The sequence below is a fragment of the Erythrolamprus reginae genome, unplaced genomic scaffold, assembly GCF_031021105.1.
Source record: "Erythrolamprus reginae isolate rEryReg1 unplaced genomic scaffold, rEryReg1.hap1 H_3, whole genome shotgun sequence".
In the NCBI taxonomy this organism is placed as follows: Eukaryota; Metazoa; Chordata; class Lepidosauria; order Squamata; family Dipsadidae; genus Erythrolamprus; species Erythrolamprus reginae.
The window spans coordinates 357,117-377,336 of NW_027248484.1; the positions used below are offsets into that span (position 1 = coordinate 357,117).

The 20,220-nt window shown below is 42.2% G+C and overlaps 1 protein-coding gene and 1 long non-coding RNA gene across 3 annotated transcripts in view; one reads left to right on the forward strand and one right to left on the reverse strand.

Moving 5' to 3' along the window:
• LOC139155551 (myosin-16-like) overlaps nt 1-19,989 on the forward strand; it is a 53,707-nt gene extending 33,718 nt beyond the window's left edge. Inside the window, exons 29-43 of the mRNA XM_070730736.1 lie at nt 295-540; nt 1,551-1,668; nt 2,743-2,870; nt 3,512-3,708; nt 5,081-5,213; nt 7,290-7,506; nt 8,819-8,955; nt 9,689-9,792; nt 11,798-11,990; nt 12,116-12,319; nt 13,491-13,616; nt 14,654-14,824; nt 16,060-16,260; nt 17,445-17,672; nt 19,594-19,989. Of these exons, the coding sequence (XP_070586837.1) occupies nt 295-540; nt 1,551-1,668; nt 2,743-2,870; nt 3,512-3,708; nt 5,081-5,213; nt 7,290-7,506; nt 8,819-8,955; nt 9,689-9,792; nt 11,798-11,990; nt 12,116-12,319; nt 13,491-13,616; nt 14,654-14,824; nt 16,060-16,260; nt 17,445-17,648 (2,379 nt within the window). The 3' untranslated portion in view covers nt 17,649-17,672; nt 19,594-19,989. The remainder of the gene's footprint in view (nt 1-294; nt 541-1,550; nt 1,669-2,742; nt 2,871-3,511; nt 3,709-5,080; nt 5,214-7,289; nt 7,507-8,818; nt 8,956-9,688; nt 9,793-11,797; nt 11,991-12,115; nt 12,320-13,490; nt 13,617-14,653; nt 14,825-16,059; nt 16,261-17,444; nt 17,673-19,593) is intronic.
• Nucleotides 374-19,973, reverse strand: LOC139155552 (uncharacterized). 2 transcript variants are annotated; one of them, XR_011557084.1, is made up of 3 exons: nt 19,391-19,973; nt 11,790-11,876; nt 374-441 (listed from the first exon to the last, which is right to left on the reverse strand). It is a non-coding gene; the product is annotated as an uncharacterized lncRNA (long non-coding RNA). The 2 variants fall into 2 exon arrangements; XR_011557085.1 differs by lacking the exon at nt 374-441 and adding an exon at nt 2,718-2,938.
• Nucleotides 19,990-20,220: the final 231 nt, after the last annotated feature.

Sequence of the window (20,220 nt, forward strand, 5' to 3'; positions counted from 1 at the left end):
TCAGTCAAGGTAGCTGATGGCTATGCCCATTTCACATGCTGAGAAACTGAGCCTCAAAAGAACGCATCCTCCATAGGATACCCAGCCATCTCTCTCTCTTAAAGAAAGTTTATTAAGTTTAAATCATTAAAAAGGGTGGGGAAGGGTCATTGGAAAAATGGGGAAGGGCATTTCAAGCGCTGGAAGTAACGGTGTGCCAGACAATGTTGGGGACCACATCCGAGCAGCGTTGATGATTTTCAAAGAGAGGGGATGCTGGGCTCTTATTCCCTCTCTTCTTCTCTCTGCGCCCAGATTGACCAGAACCGCAAACGGGAGGCCGAGCTCCTTAAACTCCGCCGAGAACTGGAAGAAGCCGCCTTGCAGAGCGAAGCCACCGCTTCCACCCTGCGCAAGAAGCACACCGACGCCATGGCCGAGATGACGGAACACCTGGAGAGCCTGCAGAGGGTCAAATCCAAGTTGGAGAAAGACAAGCAGGTCATGAAGGCCGAGATTGATGATCTCAGCAGCAGCATGGAAAACGTCCAGAAATCCAAGGTACGATGAACGCAATGAAAACGTGTGAGGCTGGGAACCCCAACCTCATGGTTGGATCCTCAACCAGCCTCTCCTCTTTGCTCTGCTAGTTATTTACACCTGGTTGAAGAGGCTGGTTCTGATTCTTTTCTCTTTTTAAATTGCTTTTATTAATTTTTAACAAGTTTAATATACACACAACATAAAACAGTGCATGGTGAAATGTGCCCACCTACCCCGACACACATACCCCACCACCAAATTGGGGGTGTTTCTTATATAGTCCACTTGACCCAAGAGCAATATATCTATTTACATATTATAGAGTGATTCCAATTTATTTCTTGTAGCTTGGTCTCGGATTCTGCTCATCATATATCGTCTTACCTTGTCCCATCGTCCCATCAGGTGTCCCAATTCAGTTTTCATTATCCAAATTTATCCTCTTATCCATAATTTCAAACTGAATATGGTCCACCATGTACCTATACCAATTTTGCATTGTCCATTTTGTCGCATCCTTCCAACCCAAAACTATTACTGCCTGAGCGCTCTCATTCTGATTCTGAATAAATCCTGATTCTTGACAAATGTCTCTTTTTCTTTAATGTACACTGAGAGCATCGGCACCAAAGACAAATTAATTAATAATAATAATAATAATAATAATAATACTGTAATAATAATAATTTATTGGATTTGTATGCCGCTCCTCTCCATAGACTTGGGGTGGCTAACAACAATAATAAACAACCATGTACAATCCAATTAATAAAACAACTAAAACCCCTATTATAAAACCAAACATACACACAAACATACCATGCATAACTTGTAGTGGCCTAGGGGGGAGGGCTATCTCAACTCCCCCATGCCTGGCGGTATAAATGAGTCTTGAGTAGTTTACGAAAAATTCCTTGTGTGTCCAATCACACTTGGCCAAAAAAGAATTCTATTCTATTTTATTGTTGAAATGTAACCAGGAACTCTTGAGTTTTTTTGACGTTGTCTTCTCCTCTACATCCTGGTAGATTAATGCTGAAGCTCACGTCCGGAGATTGGAGGACAACCTAGCTGAAGTCAACGCCCGACTGGCTGAGATGGAAAGGAATCATGCCGAAACCAACGCCATCAGAAACAGACTCCAAGGTTGGATTTCCTTGGGCGCTCTCCAGAGTTCCATTATCGTATTTTGTTTTGGGGTTTGTTTGTTTTTTTATTTAAAAATATTTATGTAGAACACTTAGAAGCAGAAAATCCAAAAGTAAGTTCACAGCCCCATTTTTTAGAAGATGGAGGTGCTTTCTGAGTACAGTGATACCTTGTCTTACAAACTTAATTGGTACCAGGACGAGGTTCGTAAGGTGAAAAGTTCGTAAGACAAAACTGTTTCCCATAGGAATCAATGGAAAAGCGATTAATGCGTGCAAGCCCCAAATTCACCCCTTTTGCCAGCCAAAGTTCCCCTCCATGGGAAACCCCACCTCTGGATTTTGCGATGCTGCAGGGGAATCCCACCAGGGCGAAAACGGGCACTTCGGCTGGCAACGGAAGTCCAGAGGCAGGGCATCCCAGCGGCGGCGACAGGTTCATAAGGTGAAAATAGTTTGGAATAAGAGGCAAAAAAAATTTAAACCCCTGGTTCATATCTCGAAAAGTTTGTATGACGAGGGGTTCGTAAGACGAGGTATCACTGTATATACTTTGCACAGACAGAGTTGGACGTAGTGATACGTCCATTCACTTTGACAGAATGGTATTTACAAGAAAGGTTAAAAGGTTCCTTGGGGATATTCCAAATAACTTAAAGACCAGATGACGAAGGAAGGAAAAATAATATGCTTGCTTCAAAGGGTAGGGTATACTTGAACTACAGTTCAAGTATATGGTATATTGTGTATGTTTGCAGAAGTATATGAATCTTTATTTCTGATGAAAGGAATTTTTCATAAGGACTTATGGAACTGTATAATCTCTTATGAATCCAATGACCTGGGAATCAAAAATGATTTATTATATAACTATGTAATTATTGTTTTGACACTTTGTCACATTTTACTGTTGTTTGTAACATAAAAATTTGGAAATTAAAAAAAATCTTTATTGGTTATTATGCATATATGGAAACTGTGGAGAAACATAAAAAACTTTATTAAAAAAAGAGAAACCAATCAATCAATAACCCAGTTCTCCTCCGTTCCTCTTTTAACCCTTCCCTTGCAGCTGAGAACAACGAACTGAGCCGCGAGCATGAAGAAGGTCAGACACGGCTCAATCAAGTCCTTCGGGTCAAGACATCCCTCACTTCCCAAGTGGACGACTTCAAGCGACAGCTGGACGAAGAGTCCAAGGTAAGTTCTTGGCACAACGGATCCACCTGCTCGTTAAAATTTATTTATTTCTCTTTATAAGAGAGAAACTGTAAACAAAGAAATGGAAATATGAGTGAAGTACAGTGGTGCCTCTACTTAACCAGGTTAAGTAGAAAAGTTCGTAAGTAGAGGTAATTTTTCCCATAGGAATCAATGTAAAAGCAAATAATGTGTGCAAACCCATTAGGAAAGAAATAAAAGCTTGGAATTTCGGTGGGAGGAGGAGGAAGAAGAAGAGGAGGAAGGCAGCCGCTGCCCAGAGCGAAGGAAGAATTTCTTTTCTCTGGGCGCTGGCAGAGGTTTATCCCCTCTCCAAGCGCCCAGAGAAAGGAAAATGCTTCGTTCGCTCTGGGCTGTCAAAGCCTCCTTAAGGCTCCTCTGGCAGCCCAGATGGCCAGGATTAAAGGGGGAATGGCAGGAAACTGGCCGGGCCTTTGTGCCACTCTCAAATTTCCTGGGAAATTTTTCCGGGCTCGGGTTCTTAAATAGAAAATGTTTCTTTAGCAGAGGCAAAAAAATCTTGAACACCCAGTTCTTATCTAGAAAAGTCCTTAGGTAGAGGCGTTCTTAGGTAGAGGCACCACTGTACATTAATCAACTACAACTATGGCTTTCTTTAGGCCCGCAGCGCTGCAGTGGTCAGTCTGGCCAACACCAAGCACGACTTGGATTTGATCAAGGAGCAGCTGGAAGAAGAGCAAACCAGCAAAGCTGAGCTCCAACGCTTGGTCTCCAAGCTCAACACTGAAGTTACAACCTGGAGGACGAAATATGAAACCGATGCTATTCAGAGAACAGAGGAACTGGAAGAGACTAAGTGAGTAACGTGGTAGAGCAAGGTGGTAGGTCTAGGACAGGGGTGGCGAACCTATAGCACGCATGCCACAGGTAGCACTTGGAGCCATATCTGAGGGCACGTGAGGTGTTGTTCTATGTCAGCCCCAGCGCGCATGCATGCGCAGGCCAGCTGATTTTGGGGTTTCTTTTTGGCTGTTTTTGCTCTCTCCAAGCTTCGGGAAAGCCTCCTGAAGCCTGGGGATGGCGAACAGCACAACTGCGAGAGCAGTCATGGGCTTCCCAAAGTATGCCCATGTTACACCAACACTCCGCAGTCTGCATTGGTTGCCGATCAGTTTCTGGTCACAATTCAAAGTGTTGGTTATGACCTATAAAGCCCTTCATGGCACCGGACCAGAATATCTCCGGGACCGCCTTCTGCCGCACGAATCCCAGCGACCGATTAGGTCCCACAGAGTTGGCCTTCTCCGGGTCCTGGCAACTAAACAATGTCGGTTGGCCGGCCCCAGGGGAAGAGCCTTCTCTGTGGCAGCCCCGACACTCTGGAACCAGCTCCCCCCAGAGATTAGAACTGCCCCTACTCTCCTTGCCTTTCGTAAGCTCCTCAAAACCCACCTTTGTCGTCAGGCATGGGGGAACTAAGATATCTCCCCCGGGCCTATACAATTTATGTATGGTATGCTTGTATGTATGTCTGCTTAATAATGGGGTTTTTAAAATATTTTAAATTGTAAATTATTAGATTTGTCATGAACTGTTTCTATTGTGTTGTGAGCCGCCCCGAGTCTATGGAAAGGGGCGGCATACAAATCAAATCAAATCAAATCAATAAATCAATAAATCAATAAATCAATAAGTAAGTAAGTAAGTAAGTAAATAAGTAAATAAGTAAATAAGTAAATAAGTAAATAAGTAAATAAGTAAATAAGTAAATAAGTAAATAAGTAAATAAGTAAATAAGTAAATAAGTAAATAAGTAAACAAACAAACAAACAAACAAACAAACTGGAAGTTTGGAAATGAACTTCCGGTTGGCGTGTTGGGCCATTTTTCGCCATCCACAGGGTTCAGGAGTCTTTCTTGAACCCTGGGGAGAGCAAAAAACAGTCCAACGGGCCTGCCGGAAGTTGAGAGGCTGCAGTGAGGCCTATGAGCAGACACAGAGGGAGCATGGGGGGGTTTGTGCACAGGCATGCTGGGGAGGACATTGCATAATGTGTGCTGGCATGCACGCAGTTCATATTGTGCACACATGCCAAAAAAGTTTCGTCATCTCTGGTCTAGGACCAGGATTCTGAGAAGTTCAGTCATATCCAGAAGGCTAGCGTCGTCGTTTGACCCATCTCATATCTGGGATATTTTCTTCTTCTTGCTTTGGGGTCTGCTTGCAGGAGAAAACTGACCGCCCGTCTTCAGGAAGCCGAAGAAGCAGCCGAAACGGCCCAAGCTCGGGTGGCCAGCATGGAAAAGTACAAGCAGAAGCTCCAGATGGAAGTGGAAGATCTAACTTTGGATCTTGAAAAGGTAAAATACCAAGCGTTAAACTAAATTATTCCTCTCTACAGTACTTTGGTACGGCCACACTTGGAATACTGTGTTCAGTTCTGGGGGGGGCCAATTTAAAAAGGACATTGATAAACGAGAGCAAGTTCAAAGGAGAGTCACAAGGACGGTGAGTGGTCTGGAAACCACGTCCTATGAGGAACGGCTAAAGGATCTAAAGATGTTTAGTCTGCAAAGGAGAAGACTGAAAGGAGACTTGATAGCTGTCTACAAATATCTGAAGGGCTGTCACAGAGCAGAGGGATCAGCATTGTTCTCATTAGTTTAGTTTAGTTTAGTTTAATCAGATTTGTATGCCGCCCCTCTCCGCAGACTCGGGGCGGCTCACAACAGTAGCAATACAATATAAGACAAATCCAATATTTAAATTAATTTAAAAAACACCACAAATTAAAAAACCAATCATACACACTAACGTACCATACATAAATTTTATAAGCCTAGGGGGAAAGAACATGTCAATTCCCCCATGCCTGACGACAGAGGTGGGTTTTAAGGAGCTTACGAAAGGCTAGGAGGGTGGGGGCAACTCTGATATCTGGGGGATATCAGCCCAGGGAAAGACTAGAAACAATGGAATGAAACTGCAAGGGAGTCAATTTGGATTAGATGTCAGAAAAAACTTTCTAACGGTAAGGGTGATAAACCGGTGGAACAGTTTGCCACAGGAGGTGGTGGGCTCGCCTTCACTGGAGGTCTTCAAACAGAGAGTGGACAGTCATCTTCCTGGGATGGTTTGATGAATCCTGCATTGAGCAGGGGGTTAGACCCGATGACCTGGAGGTCCCTTCCAGCTCTATGATTCTATGATTCTATGATTCCATGATTCTATGATTCCATAATTCCATGATTCCATGATTCTATGATTCCATGATTCTATGATTCTATAATTCCATGTTTCTATGATTCCATGATTCTATGATTCCATGATTCTATAATTCCATGTTTCTATAATTCCGTGATTCCATGATTCCATGATTCTATAATTCCATGTTTCTATGATTCCATGATTCTATAATTCCATGTTTCTATGAGTCCATGATTCTATGATTCCATGATTCTATGACTCTATAATTCCATGTTTCTATGATTCCATGATTCTATGATTCCATGATTCTATGACTCTATAATTCCATGTTTCTATGATTCCATGATTCTATGATTCCATGATTCTATAATTCCATGTTTCTATGATTCCGTGATTCCATGATTCCATGATTCCATGATTCCATGATTCTATAATTCCATGTTTCTATGATTCCATAATTCTATAATTCTGTTTCTATGAGTCCATGATTCTATGAGTCCATGATTCTATGATTCCATGATTCTATGACTCTATAATTCCATGTTTCTATGATTCCATGATTCTATGATTCCATGATTCTATGACTCTATAATCCCATGTTTCTATAATTCCATGTTTCTATGATTCCATGATTCCATGATTCCATGATTCTATGATTCCATGATTCCATGATTCCATGATTCCATGATTCCATGATTCCATGATTCCATGATTCTATGATTCCATGATTCCATGATTCTATGATTCTGATGTGCCTGTCTGAGCCATCAGAATGATGAAGCCCTAGAGCAGGGATGGCAAACCTTTGGCACGGGTGCCACAAGTGGCACGCGGAGCCATATCTGATGGCACGCAAGCCATTGCCCTAGCTCTGCTCCAACATGCATGTGTGCACCAGCCAGCTGATTTTTGGCTCGGACAGAGGCTTCGGCACCTAGGGAGGGTGAAACACAAGCATACTTGGCCCACTAAAAGTTTGGAAACAGTCCGTTTCCGGCCTCCAGAGGGCTTCCGAGGGATGGGGGAAGCTGTTTTCGCCCTCCGCAGGCATTGAATTATGGGTGTGGGCACTCACACATGTACAATAGCATGTATCCATGCTCTTTTGGCACTCGAGGAGAAAAAGGTTCACCATCACTGCCTGAGAGACAAGGCTAGGAGTGCAAGCGAGATCCACAGAGGTGGAGATCAACGTTGAGTGTGATGCTTTGTCTTCTTCTCCTTCCCAGTCCAACGCAGCCTGTGCAGCCCTGGATAAGAAGCAACGGGCCTTTGACAAGATGCTGGCCGAATGGCAGCAGAAGTGTGAGGAGCTCCAGTTGGAGGTGGACAATTCCCAGAAGGAATGCCGCATGTACATGACGGAGAATTTCAAGCTCAAGACGGCCTACGAGGAAGCATTGGAGCAGCTGGAATCCGTGAAGAAGGACAACAAGACTCTTCAGGGTGAGTTCAGCGTAGTCTTGTTAAGCACCCACTCGAAGTTATAATGTACCCCAAGCTGCCGGTTAGGTCCCACAGAGTCGGCCTTCTCTGGGTTCCGTCAACCAGTGTCATCTGGCAGGACCTATGGGAAGAGCCTTCTCTGTGATGGCCTAGGCCCTTTGGAATGCAGTCCCTCTGGAGATACGTACCACCCCCTCCCTTCTGGCCTTTTGCAAAGTTTTGAAGACCCATCTTTGACAGCGGGCATAGGGGCCTTGAGTATCAAGATCAATTCCGGAAGTAGCCATGAGTGATTGATGGGGCATTCACAACTTCTGGAGGCAAGCTGTTGCACTGATCAATTGTTCAAACTGTCAGCAAATTTCTCCTTAGTTCTAAGTTGCTTCTGTCCTTGTTTAGTTTCCACCCATTGCTTCTTGTTCTACACTCAAGTGCTTTGGAGAATAGGTTGACTCCTTCTTCTTTGTGGCAGCCCCTGAGATACTGGAAGGCTGCTATCATATTGTGTTGGGATGAATGGGGTTTTAAAAAAAGTTTTTAGTTTTTTCATAGCAATTTTTAATATTAGATTTCTATACATTATTTGTTATGTTGTACACCACCCTGAGTTGTATGAGAAGGGCGACAGAGAAATCAAATAGATAAATGGTAGATAGATAGATAGATAGATAGATAGATAGATAGATAGATAGATAGATAGATAGATAGATAGATAGATACCGGTAGATAGATAGATAGATAGATAGATAGATAGATAGATAGATAGATAGATAGACAGATAGATAGATAATAGATAGATAGATAAAATAAATGTCATTTGAAAAGTTGACTTACAACCAGTCCTCGTGCTGAGGGTCATCACAGCCTCCCTGCTGTCCTGGGATCAAAATTCAGGACCTTGGAAAGCACCAAGTATCCTAAAAGCCCCAGGGTCACGTGACTTTCCCAGCTGATTTCCAACAACAATAATAATTAGAATATAGCTGGAAGGGATCTTGAAGGTCTTCTAGTCCAACCTCCTGCTCAGGCTGGAGATCCTAAGTATCATTCTGAGCAAATGACTGTCCAACCTCTTCTCCAAAGCCTCCAGCGATGAAGCACCCACAACTTCTGGAGGCAACTGGTTAATTGTCCTCACTGCTAGGAAGTTGTGGGAGGTTGCTTCTCCCTTGAAGAAGTTTCCATCCATTGTTACTGGTCTTGCCTTCCAGTGCTTTTGGGAAATAACTTGACCGCTCTCTTATTTCTGACAGCCTGTGGTCACCTTGAATCAATAGCTGTACATGCATCCTTTTTCTTTTCTTTCATCCAGAGGAAATCAAGGACCTTATTGACCAGTTGGGTGAGGGAGGAAGAAGTGTCCACGAGCTGCAGAAGATGAAAAAGAAGTTGGAAATTGAAAAGGACGAGCTTCAGATGGCTTTGGAGGAAGCTGAATCCTCCCTGGAGGTAATGCTGAACATGGTAGCATGGTAGGGCAACAAGAATGATCAAGGCAATGGAGCCCCTCCCTTATGAAACCAGGTTGCAAGGCCTTGAAAGATAGCGTTGAAGATGTGACTTGATTGAAGGGTGTAAAATCACGCATGGGATAGAAAAGGTGGATGGAGAAAAATTCTTTTCTCCATCACACAATACTAGGACCAGGGGGCCCTCCCTAAAGCTCATAGGTAAGAAAATGAGGACAAACCAAGGGAAATATTTCTCCACCCAGAGGGTCCTTGGTTGATGGGATTCTCTTCCAGAAGAGATTGTGACAGCTGTCAGCTTCAAGGCAGGATTGGACAGATTCATGGATGCCGAGTGTATCGGTGGTTATTGAAATGGAGGTCCATGTGCCGCCTCTATTTTGGTAGAGGCAGGCAGGATTCCCTTGGGTCCCATTTGTTGGGGGTCAAGGGAAAGGGAGGGTTTTGCCTTCTCTTTCTGCTCAAGATCCCCATGGACAATTGGTGTGACACAGAATGCTGGACTCGATGGGCTTTGGCCCAATTCAGCATGGCTCTTCTTATGTTCTTATGTTCTGGTGGTTTAGCAATTCTGGCTCCCCTCTGTCATCCATGCATCCTTGTCTCAGGGAAGTGGGCCCAAGATTTCAGACTCTCTTTCCAGGAGAAGAGCGCTGGGGCTCCTGTTTGGGGGAAACTGAGGCCATTGTCCTCCTCCTTTGTTTCCTGAACAGGTGGAAGAGAGCAAGCTGATCCGCATTCAGTTGGAGCTGGCCCAGGTGAAAGCAGACATTGACAGGAGAATCCATGAGAAGGAGGAAGAATTTGAAGCTACAAGGTTTGAAGCCTGTTCTCCATATATTGAGATTCACCTTCCATCATCCTCACCTACACTGCCTCCAAACTGGTGCCGCAATTCCCATTATCACCTTAATTTATTTATTTATTGGACTTTAAAAAAAAAATATTGAATTTTATACATTGAAAAAACCACAAACACAACATATAAACAGACATGAACCCAAATACCAATCCAGATATTTTTCAAGTTGACCTCCAAATTTTGCATTCCTATCCATAGACTATATAGTTATATATCTTCTTACATCATGTTCTGTCGGGCTCTCTGGTAGAAGCCTACCAAAAATTCACAGGTACAAATTTCACACACACACACACACACACACACACACACACACACACGTTTGAAAATTCAAAACAATGTTCTTTATAATGAAAATTCACTTAAACCAAGCCCTCTTTTGTTATAGCAAAGAGCACTCGTCTCCAAACAAACTGGTAATTTATACAAGTCCCTTATCAGTTCTGTGATACTTAGCTTGCAGCTGTGAGGCAATTCTCAGTCCTCCTTCTTTCACAAAGTGAAACACACTTTGCTCTGGTTTAGGCTCAAAGCAGGGAAAAATCAGCACACAAAAAGTCAAAGTCAGTAAAGCAGTCATGAAACACAACAATCAGATAATCCTCCACAATGGCCAAACCCACAGGCTGCTCTTTATAGCAGCCTCACTAATGACCACAGCCCCACCCAACCACAGGTGGCCTCATTTTCTTTGATAATAATCTCTCAGTTGTTGTTGCCTATGCCTCGCTCTCCACATGCGTGGCTGTATCATTAACTCTTGTTCTGAATCCAAGGAGGAGCTAGATAATTGATCTCCTTCTGAGCTGTCTGCCACACTCTCCTCCTCCTTGTCACTCATGTCTTCTTGGTCAGAGGAGCCTTCATCATCAGATTCCACCGGGGGCAAAACAGGCCTGCAGCATGTGGATGTCTCCCCCACATCCACAGTCCTTGGGGCAGGAGCTGGGCCAGAGCTAACCACAACACATCATAAACATTTTCATTGTAAATTAGCTTTCCTTTTCCTTATCCATTTATACCACATTGTCCAGATATCATAGTAGACTTTTATGTTGCCCCTCTCCGAGGATTCAACATATGACGAAACAATATATAATGTCCTAAATCCGATTAATTTGAATTAATATTCTTAGATACCCAAGAACCATAAAAAGACACTGATTCCTATTCAATTGACTTACTCACAACACATTAGCCGGCCAGGGGGCTAGAGTTTAGTGGCCCAAATTCTGGTGGCATAAATGAGTCTTTAGACTCTTGCAGAAGGTGAGAAGGGTGGGGACAGTACGAATCTCTATGGGGAGCTGACCCCAGAGGACCGGGGCCACCACAGAGAAGGCTTTTCCCCTAGGCCCAGCCAAGCAACATTGTCTATCTGACGGTCCCGACTCTGTGGTACCTGACCAGTCGCTGGGACTCATGCGGCAGGAGGCGGTCCTGCAAATAATCTGGTCCAATGCCATGTAAGGCTTTATAGGTCATAACCATAACCATTGTGTCCGGAATGGTTATGGGCTACAAAAATGGGCTAAAAAATGGTGGAAGGTCTTAAGCATAAAACCTATCAGGAACGATTTAATGAACTCAATCTGTACAGTCTGGAGGACAGAAGGGAAAAGGGGGAACATGATTGAAACATTTAAATAGGTTAAAGAGTTAAATAAGGTTCAGGAGGCAAGTGTTTTTAATAGGAAAGTGAACATAAGAACAAGGGGGCACAATCTGAGATTAGTTGGGGGAAAGATCAGAAGCAACATGAGAAAATATTATTTTACTGAAAGAATAGTAGATGCTTGAAACAAACTTCCAGCAGATGTGGTTGGTAAATCCACAGGAACTGAATTTAAACATGCCTGGGATAAACATTTATCCGTCCTAAGATAAAATACAGGACACAGTATAAGGGCAGACTGGATGGACCATGAGGCCTGACAATGACTTTTGCTCACCTCTGTAGGAAGAACTACCAACGTGGCATCGAATCCCTGCAGTCGAGCCTGGAACTGGAGGCCAAGGGGCGAGCCGAGGCCCTGCGGCTGAAAAAGAAGATGGAGACCGACCTGAATGAAATGGAGATTCAGCTTGACCATGCCAATAAGAACAACAGTGAGCTGGTCAAGACCTTGAAGAAACTCCAGCAACAGATCAAGGTGAGAGAAGGAACAATAAAGTGGGTAGTGGTGGTGGTGGAAGAGAAAAGAGCAAAAACAAGCAACGAGGAACCCATTCCTGGCACAGACCAAGTCTGGGCTTTTGACACTTTTTCTGCTTCCAGGACATGCAAATGCAGATGGACGAAGATGCCCGTCAACATGAAGAGTTGAGGGAGCAGTACAACCTTCAAGAACGCCGGCTCAGTCTTCTCCAGACGGAACTGGAAGAAGTGCGCACCGGCCTGGAGGGCAGCGAACGCTCGCGCAAGCTCATCGAGCAAGAATTGGTGGATGTCTCCGAAAGACACAACGAGCTCAATGTTCAAGTGAGTCAACCTCTATGGCCTCCATCTCTCACAGGAAAGACCAATTTTTATTATTATTATTATTATTATTATTATTATTATTATTATTTAGATTTGTATGCCGCCCCTCTCCGTAGACTCCGTAGAAAATTTATATAGTGAATTAGAAAAATGGTACCATAATCCCTCGCTACTTCGCGGTTCATCTTTTGCGGATTCGCTACTTCACGGGTTTTCGAAGGGGGCTTAAATCCATTAAAACAAAGTGAAAATTTTAAACCCGTTAAAAATTCATAAAATTCTTCTACAGCATGACTGTACTCTATTAAAGAAACTGGTAGGATAACACATGTAGTTCCAGCTGAGAAACATTATAGAATGACTGTTTAATGCAAAGGATGGGTTTTAAAAGTCCAAATACTCCTTAAATAGATAAAAAATATCCTTCCTCTACTTCACGGAAATTTGTTTTTCATGGGTGGTCTTGGAACGCATCCCCCGCGAAAAATGAGGGATCACTGTGTATGTATATTGCTCAAAAAAATAAAGGGAACACTCAAAGAACACATCCTAGATCTGAATGAATGAAATATTCTCATTGAATACTTTGTTCTGTACAAAGTTGAATGTGCACAACATCATGTGAAATTGATTGTCCATCAGTGTTGCTTCCGAAGTGGACTGTTTGATTTCACAGAAGTTTGATTTACTTGGAGTTATATTGCGTTGTTTAAGTGTTCCCTTTATTTTGGGGGGCATTGTATATATATTTGACACAATTTACTGTAATATGTATTGTGCCTTTAACATTTATAGTTGTACATATTTTGGATTTGTTTACTTTGTAACTTTTTAATTTATTTGACTTTTTCCTATCTCTGTTTGGATTTTCTTTTTAAATTGCGGAAAATTAATAAAGAATATTTTTTTTGAAAAGAAAAGAAACATTTGAATCCCACTACTGATGGGCTCCAACCGAAGTCCCAAATTTTGGGAGACTAAAACTTGGTCCCCGTTGACCGATTCAGACTGGACCGTGCAATGAAACCTAGATGAAGTTTTGACATCTTTGTGGCTCTGCCTATGCAAACATGGCTGTGGTTGACCATCCTGAAGGAGGGTTCGTGGTCCATAGCTTGAGCTCCCCCTGGTTTAACAGGTCCTACTTTGACGTCTCCTCTTCCTTCTGCAGAACCAGAGCTTGCTAGTGGTCAAACGGAAGTTGGAATCTGACCTTACGCGCATAACCAACGAACACGAAGAACTCATCAGCGAATTCCGATCAGCGGATGAGAGAGCAAAGAAAGCCATGATGGATGTGAGTTTGTGGCTCTGGATTTGGAACAAAACTTCGTGGGGGTATTCCTTTGAATGACAGAGCCTTTTCATTTTATTTTTATTTTATTATACGGTGTGATTATTTTCTCTTCTCTCATTTTATTTTATTAATTTTATTTCATTTTTCTTTTGTTTTATTTTTTTGTTTTTCTTTTTCATTTCATTTCTTCTATTATTTTCTTTCCTACTATGCATTTTATTTATTATTTTATTATTTGTTATTCACCGATTTTTTATTTTTTTAATTTCTTTTCTTCTTTTGCTTTCTTTCTTTTTTCATTTTCTTTGTTTTATTTCATTTATTTCATTTTCTCATTTTTCATTCTATTTTATTTCTTCTCGTTTTCTTTTTTTCTTTTATTGATTTTAGGTCATTTGTTTTATTTTTTAAAATTCCATTTAATTTATTTATTTATCTTCATTTCATTATTTGTTTTTTTACCCACCTTGTAACGACCTTGAATCTTATTGCGGCTAGTACTTTTCCTTCTCATGCAACTAATTCTCAATTCATTTCTTCTATTATTTTCTTTTCTATTATTCATTTCATTTATTATTTTATTTCTTTTCTTCTTTTGTTTTCTTTTTTTTTTCATTTTCTTTTCTTTCATTTCTTTCATTATTCTATTTTATTTCTTCTTTTCTCTTGTTTTCTTTCTTTTTTTCCCCATTTTCTTTACTTTATGTCATTCGTTTTATTTTTTAAATTCTATTTAATTTATTTATTTATTTATCTTAATTTTATTATTTATTTTTTTACCCACCTTGTAACGACCTTGAATCTTGGCAAATAATTTATTGCGGCTAGTACTTTTCCTTCTCATGCAACCAATTCCCACAATTCTATTCTACTTGTGGCAAGCCAAAGTCTCCAACTCAATACAATGGTTATGGCCTGACACACGGATGGACTAGCTCACGGGTCTCCAAATCTTTCTCTCGGCACTTGCAAAATTCAAATTTCAAATTATAACAGCTAGCTGAAGTTCGGTCCCCCTTTCGTTTCATTCCCTCCAGGCCACCCGCATGGCTGAAGAACTGCGCCAGGAACAAGACCACTCCATGCACTTGGAGAAGATCAAGAAGAACTACGAAATCACCATCAAGGACCTGCAGGTCAAGATGGAAGAAGCTGAGCAACTGGCTTTGAAGGGTGGGAAGAGGACCATCATGAAGCTGGAGGCTCGGGTAAGAACCTCTTCTCTCCCTTCCATCCAATGTCATAGAAACATAGAAACATAGAAGACTGACGGCAGAAAAAGACCTCATGGTCCATCTAGTCTGCCCTTATACTATTTCCTGTATTTTATCTTACAATGGATCTATGTTTATCCCAGGCATGTTTAAATTCAGTTACTGTGGATTTACCAACCACATCTGCTGGAAGTTTGTTCCAAGGATCTATGACTCCTTCAGTCAAATAATATTTTCTCACGTTGCTTTTGATCTTTCCCCCAACTTCAGATTGTGCCCCCTTGTTCTTGTGTTCACTTTTCTATTAAAAACACTTCCCTCCTGAACCTTATTTAACCCTTTAGCATATTTAAATGTTTCGATCATGTCCCCCCTTTTCCTTCTGTCCTCCATACTATACAGATTGAGTTCATGAAGTCTTTGCTGATACATTTTATGCTTAAGACCTTCCACCATTCTTGTAGCCCGTCTTTGGACCCGTTCAATTTTGTCAATACTGTATCTTTTTGTAGGTGAGGTCTCCAGAACTGAACACAGTATCATTCCAAATGTGGTCTCACCAGCGCTCTATATAGCGGGATCACAATCTCCCTCTTCCTGCTTGTTATACCTCTAGCTATGCAGCCAAGCATCCTACTTGCTTTTCCTACCGCCCGATCACACTGCTCACCCATTTTGAGATTGTCAGAAATCACTACCCCTAAATCCTAAATGTCCAGTTCCTAACACTTCCCACCAGGCGGGATTCCCTATTTACCGCTGCTACCGGTACAATATGCGCCCAGCTCTGGGTGAGAGTTTGCTTTGTTCTTCTCTGCACACTTTCTAGAAAAACATTTTTTTGGGGTATCATGGTGACCAGAACTGGATGCAATATTCCAAGTGTGGCCTCATCAGTGTAGTGTGACGTCTCGTGACCATGCCTGTCTTATGACCTTCTCTTTCCCCCTTCGAGGTAGTGCCAGGGTGGCGCAGTGGTTAGAGTGCAGCCCTGCAGGCTACTACTTCAGCTAACTGCTAGCTGTAGTTCAGCAGTTCAAATCTCAGCACTGGCTCAAGGTCGACTCAGCCTTCCGTCCTTCCGAGGTCGTTAAAACGAGGACCCAGATAGTTGGGGGCAAGAGGCTGATTCTGTAAACCTCTTAGAGAGGGTTGTAAAAGCACTAAGAAGCGGTATATAAATGCTAAATGCTAGATCTCACATCTCGTGCCCTCGGTTTCATTTTCAGATTAAGGAACTGGACAACGAACTGGACTCGGAGCAAAAGCGCCACGTGGAGACCGTGAAAACTCTGCAGAAGAACGAGCGGCGTCTGAAGGAGCTGGTCTTCCAGACCGAAGAAGACCACAAGACCAACCAGCGCATGCAGGAGCTGGTGGAAAAGCTGCAGAACAAGCTGAAGACGTACAAGAGGCAGATTGAGGATGCTGTACGTATTGTCATTTTTAAGCACATAGGTAGTCCTTAACCATATATAGTTTTATCTATAACTAAATTACATAACACCCACAAACACACCCACATATATATAGTATAGTTACATATTTATACTTCTAGATAAAACTATATACTTATACTATAATTAGCTACACACACACACATATATAGTACAGCTATAGTTTAATTATATACTTATATAATTTAGTTATAGTTCTAGATTAAACTATAGTTATACTATAACTAACTGTACACACACAAACACACATATAGTATAGTTATAATTTAATTATAAAGTTATATAGTTTAGTTCTAGATAAAACAATATAGTTATATTGTAAGTGTGTGTGTGTGTGTGTGTGTGTAACATATTTTTGTGGATAATGAAAAGGAAGGGAGACTCGTATAGATCTGTTTCAAGCTATTTGTTCTCATCGGGTTCAAATCCTGGTAAGGTAAGGATATAGCTAGCCGGTGAGAGCAAAATGGCTTGAAATAGATCTATACCAGCATTGAGTGGCAAAAAGGAAGCAGTATGCTCCCTCCCATATTTGAGTATACCAGTGATTAGATAGATACTGTAGGTAGGTAGGTAGGTAGATAGATACTGTAGATAGGTAGATAGATAGATACTGTAGATAGATAGGTAGGTAGGTAGATAGATGCTGTAGATAGGTAGGTAGATAGTAGGTAGGTAGGTAGATAGATACTGTAGATAGGTAGATAGATAGATACTGTAGATAGGTAGATAGATAGATACTATAGATAGGTAGGTAGGTAGATAGATAGATAGATGATAGATAGATAGATGATAGATAGATAGATACTGTAGATAGGTAGATAGATAGATACTGTAGATAGGTAGGTAGGTAGGTAGATAGATACTGTAGATAGGTAGGTAGGTAGATAGATAGGTAGGTAGGTAGATGATAGATAGATGGATGGATGGATGGATGGATGGATGCTCGGACGGACGGACGGACAGATAGATATTGGATATAGACATCTTTGTTTGTTTTCATAAATTTTCATGGGTATAGATATGTACGTTTTGGTGTGTTTGGGTCTTTTCCCGTGCAAGATTGAGAGCGTCTTTACGACATTTCAACGAGATCACACTCGTCAGCTTCAGACTGGTGTTTCGGACTGTTGTTAAACCTTTTTTCTCCTTTGCAGGAGGAACAAGCAAACCAGAGCTTGGCCAGGTACCGGAAAACGGTGCACGAACTGGACGACGCTGAAGAGAGAGCAGGAATGGCGGAATCCGCCCTGAACAAACTCCGCACCAGGCACCGTCTCTCCACCGGCAAAGCCTTCACGTCGGTGGAGATCATCCAGGTCTCCAAATCAGCCAGCTCCAAGTCAGTCGCCGAGGAATAAAACCCCCCTCGGGCTCTGCAGCCGGTAGGTTGGTTATTTATTTATTTATTTATTTATTTATTTATTTATTTATTTATTTATTTATTTATTTATTTATTTATTTATTTATTTATTTATTTATTTGATTTGTATGCTGCCCCTCTCCGTAGACTCGGGGTGGCTAACAGCATCAATAAAGCAGTGTACAATAGTAGTCTGATGTTAGAAACAATTAAAAACCCATTAATATAAAAAACCAAGCATACATACATACATACATACATACATACATACATACCATGCATAGAATTGTAAAGGCCTAGGGAGAAGAGGGTCTCAATTCCCCCATGCCTGACGGCAGAGGTGGGTTTTAAGCAGCTTACGAAAGGCAAGGAGGGTGGGGGCAATTCTAATATTTGGGGGGAGTTGGTTCCAGAGGGCCGGGGCCACCACAGAGAAGGCTCTTCCCCTGGGTCCCGCCAAGCGACATTCTTTAGTTGACGGGACCTGGAGAAGATCCACTCTGTGGGACCTAATTGGTCGCTGGGATTCGTGCAGCAGAAGGCGGTCCCTGAGATAATCTGGTCCGGTGCCATGAAGGGCTTTATAGGTCATAACCAACACTTTGAATTTATGGCATCCCCTAGCCATGGTAGCCCCCATATGTGCACAGGGCTCACTGAAACCTGACACGGTGAAAAAACGGCCAAACGGGAAAACCGGAAGTTCAGGAAAACGGACTTCCGGTTTGCCCGTTGTGCTGTTTTTCATACTCCGGGGTTTCAGGGAAGCCTCCGGAGGGTAAAATGGACCTCCCGAAGGCTGAAAATCAGCTGGCTCGCGCGCGCAGGTGTGCTGAAGCTGCCATAGGGCAACGTCTCATGTGCCCTCCAATATGGCTCCGCTTACCACCTGTGGCACGTATGTCATAGGTTCCCCATCACAGCTATAGAGTGAACATGGTCCATGTTGATAATCATCAGTCAGTTGTAAAAGAACAGCTTACATCCAACAGTGATAGCTTTACCATTATCATACAATCACATCTGCCTATCCCAGGTCCTTAGGAAGGACTTGATAACTGGGTCTTCTTTTTTAGGACTCCCATAATTCCTTGCGGGGTGGAGTCTGGGCGGAGTCTGGGCAACTGAATGCAGCTAGCAGAGTGTTTTACTGGCCCACTGCCTTTCCTGTTGCCAATATGGAGTTTTGTTCAGCCGATATTATTCCCATTATGCCCAGAGAGAGAAATATCTGCCTCTACCCAGGATCAAACTCACAGCCTCCACCTCTAGGCCATCACATTTATTTATTTTATTTATTTATTTTGTCCAATACACAATGAGAGTTTTAGTGGGTATATATATATATCTATATACACATAGTAAAATACATGATGGTTATAGAGGAGATACTCATAGTAAAATATATCTATGAAAGAATAGAAAAGAAGGTCTAGTAATAGAACATATCAATGAAAGAATAGAAGAAGAGATATAGGAATAGAAGAAAGTTTTGGAGATATAGGAGAGAAATAGGACAGGGGACGGAAGGCACTCTAGTACACTTGTACTCGCCCCTTACTGACCTCTTAGGAATCTGGATAGGTCAACTGTAGATAATCTAAGAGTAAAGTGTTGGGGGTTTGGGGATGACACTTTGGGGATGATACATCATTCAAAGACTTGATAGATAGATAAAGATAAAGCCAAATCCAGTCTAAACATCTGACTGACTGTATGACCAATCAGAATAATATTTACCTTGGCGAGTCCTGCTGGTCCTTGGGAATCAACGCTGACCACTTGCAGATGCCCTGATCTAGACTGAAGCCCCTCAACCTTCCAGCTGAGTTTGCTTGTGTCTTGTGATGTTGGTTGGTCACCAACGTTGATGCCTTCTTCTCTTCTGCTTTCCTCTCTCTTTGCTCTGGTTTGCCCCCCTCAAGTCGCCTTTTCCTTTCTAGTCTGACAGGCTAAGCATCTCAGACGACTGCACCGCAAGAAGATTGCTTGCTACCGTAGCGAGAACTGGAGCAGCCCGAAAAGACATTTACAAAGGCACTTGCAAGGGAGTAGAAGGAGATTTGGAAGGGAAGAAGAGCTTCTTGGCTGTTTGGGGGAAGAAAGCCGAGGTCTGCTAGTTGTCCATCAAGTGTCTGATTTTCTTCATCAAGGGGTGATGGACCGTAGACAAGTTTCTGAGAGTAAAGGCGTCGGTTCTGAATGCAGTCCGCTTGCGTTTTCATGTCAAGGATGGAAAACGTTAGGCGCTCCAGCTTGGGTTTGTCTCTTGTCAACACTACTCTGCTGGGAGCAATCTTCATGTTTGGTGTCAATAAAGCTTCATCCTTTGGAAAAGAGATGTGATTTCCTGTGATTCTTTCCCTTCCTTTAAAAATGATTTACAACCTGTTTATGACCATGGTCACATGATTGAAATTTGAGTGCTTGGTAACAGGAATAGAATAGAATAGAATTCTTTATTGGCCAAGTGTGATTGGACACACAAAGAATTTGTCTTTGGTGCAGATGCTTTGTACACTGATACATTTGTCAAGAATCATGAGATACAACGCTTGTCCTTGTGTACA